This window comes from Sinocyclocheilus grahami, unplaced genomic scaffold (genome assembly GCF_001515645.1).
Source record: "Sinocyclocheilus grahami isolate Dianchi unplaced genomic scaffold, SAMN03320097.WGS_v1.1 scaffold76028.1, whole genome shotgun sequence".
Taxonomy (NCBI): Eukaryota; Metazoa; Chordata; class Actinopteri; order Cypriniformes; family Cyprinidae; genus Sinocyclocheilus; species Sinocyclocheilus grahami.
The window spans coordinates 1-657 of NW_015529605.1; the positions used below are offsets into that span (position 1 = coordinate 1).

The 657-nt window shown below is 35.5% G+C and overlaps 1 protein-coding gene across 1 annotated transcript; it reads right to left on the reverse strand.

The window, feature by feature from the left end:
- Positions 1 to 184: 184 nt before the first annotated feature.
- Positions 185 to 593, reverse strand: LOC107581107 (synaptic vesicle membrane protein VAT-1 homolog-like). The gene is made up of 2 exons (XM_016266671.1): positions 543 to 593; positions 185 to 422 (listed from the first exon to the last, which is right to left on the reverse strand). The coding sequence occupies exons 1-2, from the start codon at positions 585 to 587 to the stop codon at positions 186 to 188; spliced, it is 282 nt and encodes a 93-aa protein (XP_016122157.1). The 5' UTR covers positions 588 to 593; the 3' UTR covers position 185.
- Positions 594 to 657: the final 64 nt, after the last annotated feature.

Below are 657 nucleotides of genomic sequence, written 5' to 3' on the forward strand. Positions count from 1 at the left end.
ATATCATTTTAAATTGTAACAATATTTCACACTATTACAGTTTTACTATATATTGGATCAAATAAATGCAGCCAAAGTGAGAATAAGAGACTCCTTTCAAAAACATTACAAAATCTTCATCATTCCAAACTTTAGAACCGGTAAATACATGAGTGTGATATGTTTACATTGCACTTTTCAAGCTTTTAAAAGAAAATTCGACTGCTTATGAAAGCGCTGTCTCTTACCTCCTCAAGCGCCCATAGGGAATCAACAACAGGCTTGATCTTCTTTTGGTCGTAAAGTGAAAGAAGTTTTTGCACTGCTGTCTTGACTTGGTTACACCCTCCCTGCTTGAAGAGGAGGTTCAGGAGCGAGAAACCAGCCATGACTTTATTCTCCTCATAGAGTTTGATAGGATTCACCTTCTCAACCTGCCACCACTGTGAGATAAAGAACAATTTTTGACAAGTTTTGACCACCAAAACATGAAACCGTTACATCATGTACCAACACTTAAGATGTTTCAATTTTATGGAAAATAGACATTAAACTCCACTCACAGATTTAGCAAAACTGAAGAAACTTTTTGTCTCTCCTGTCACCATGTTTGATGAACCTGGAAATATGATCACAAAGATACATTTTAACACTGTATGTATGTATGTATGTATGTAT

Excerpts from the sequence above, each read along its gene's own strand:
- LOC107581107 (XM_016266671.1), bottom strand. The coding sequence starts at position 587 with ATGGTGACAGGAGAGACAAAAAGTTTCTTCAGTTTTGCTAAATCT. Across the intron at positions 423-542 it reads TCTTCAGTTTTGCTAAATCT|TGGTGGCAGGTTGAGAAGGT; the intron begins GTGAGTGGAGTT and ends TTTATCTCACAG.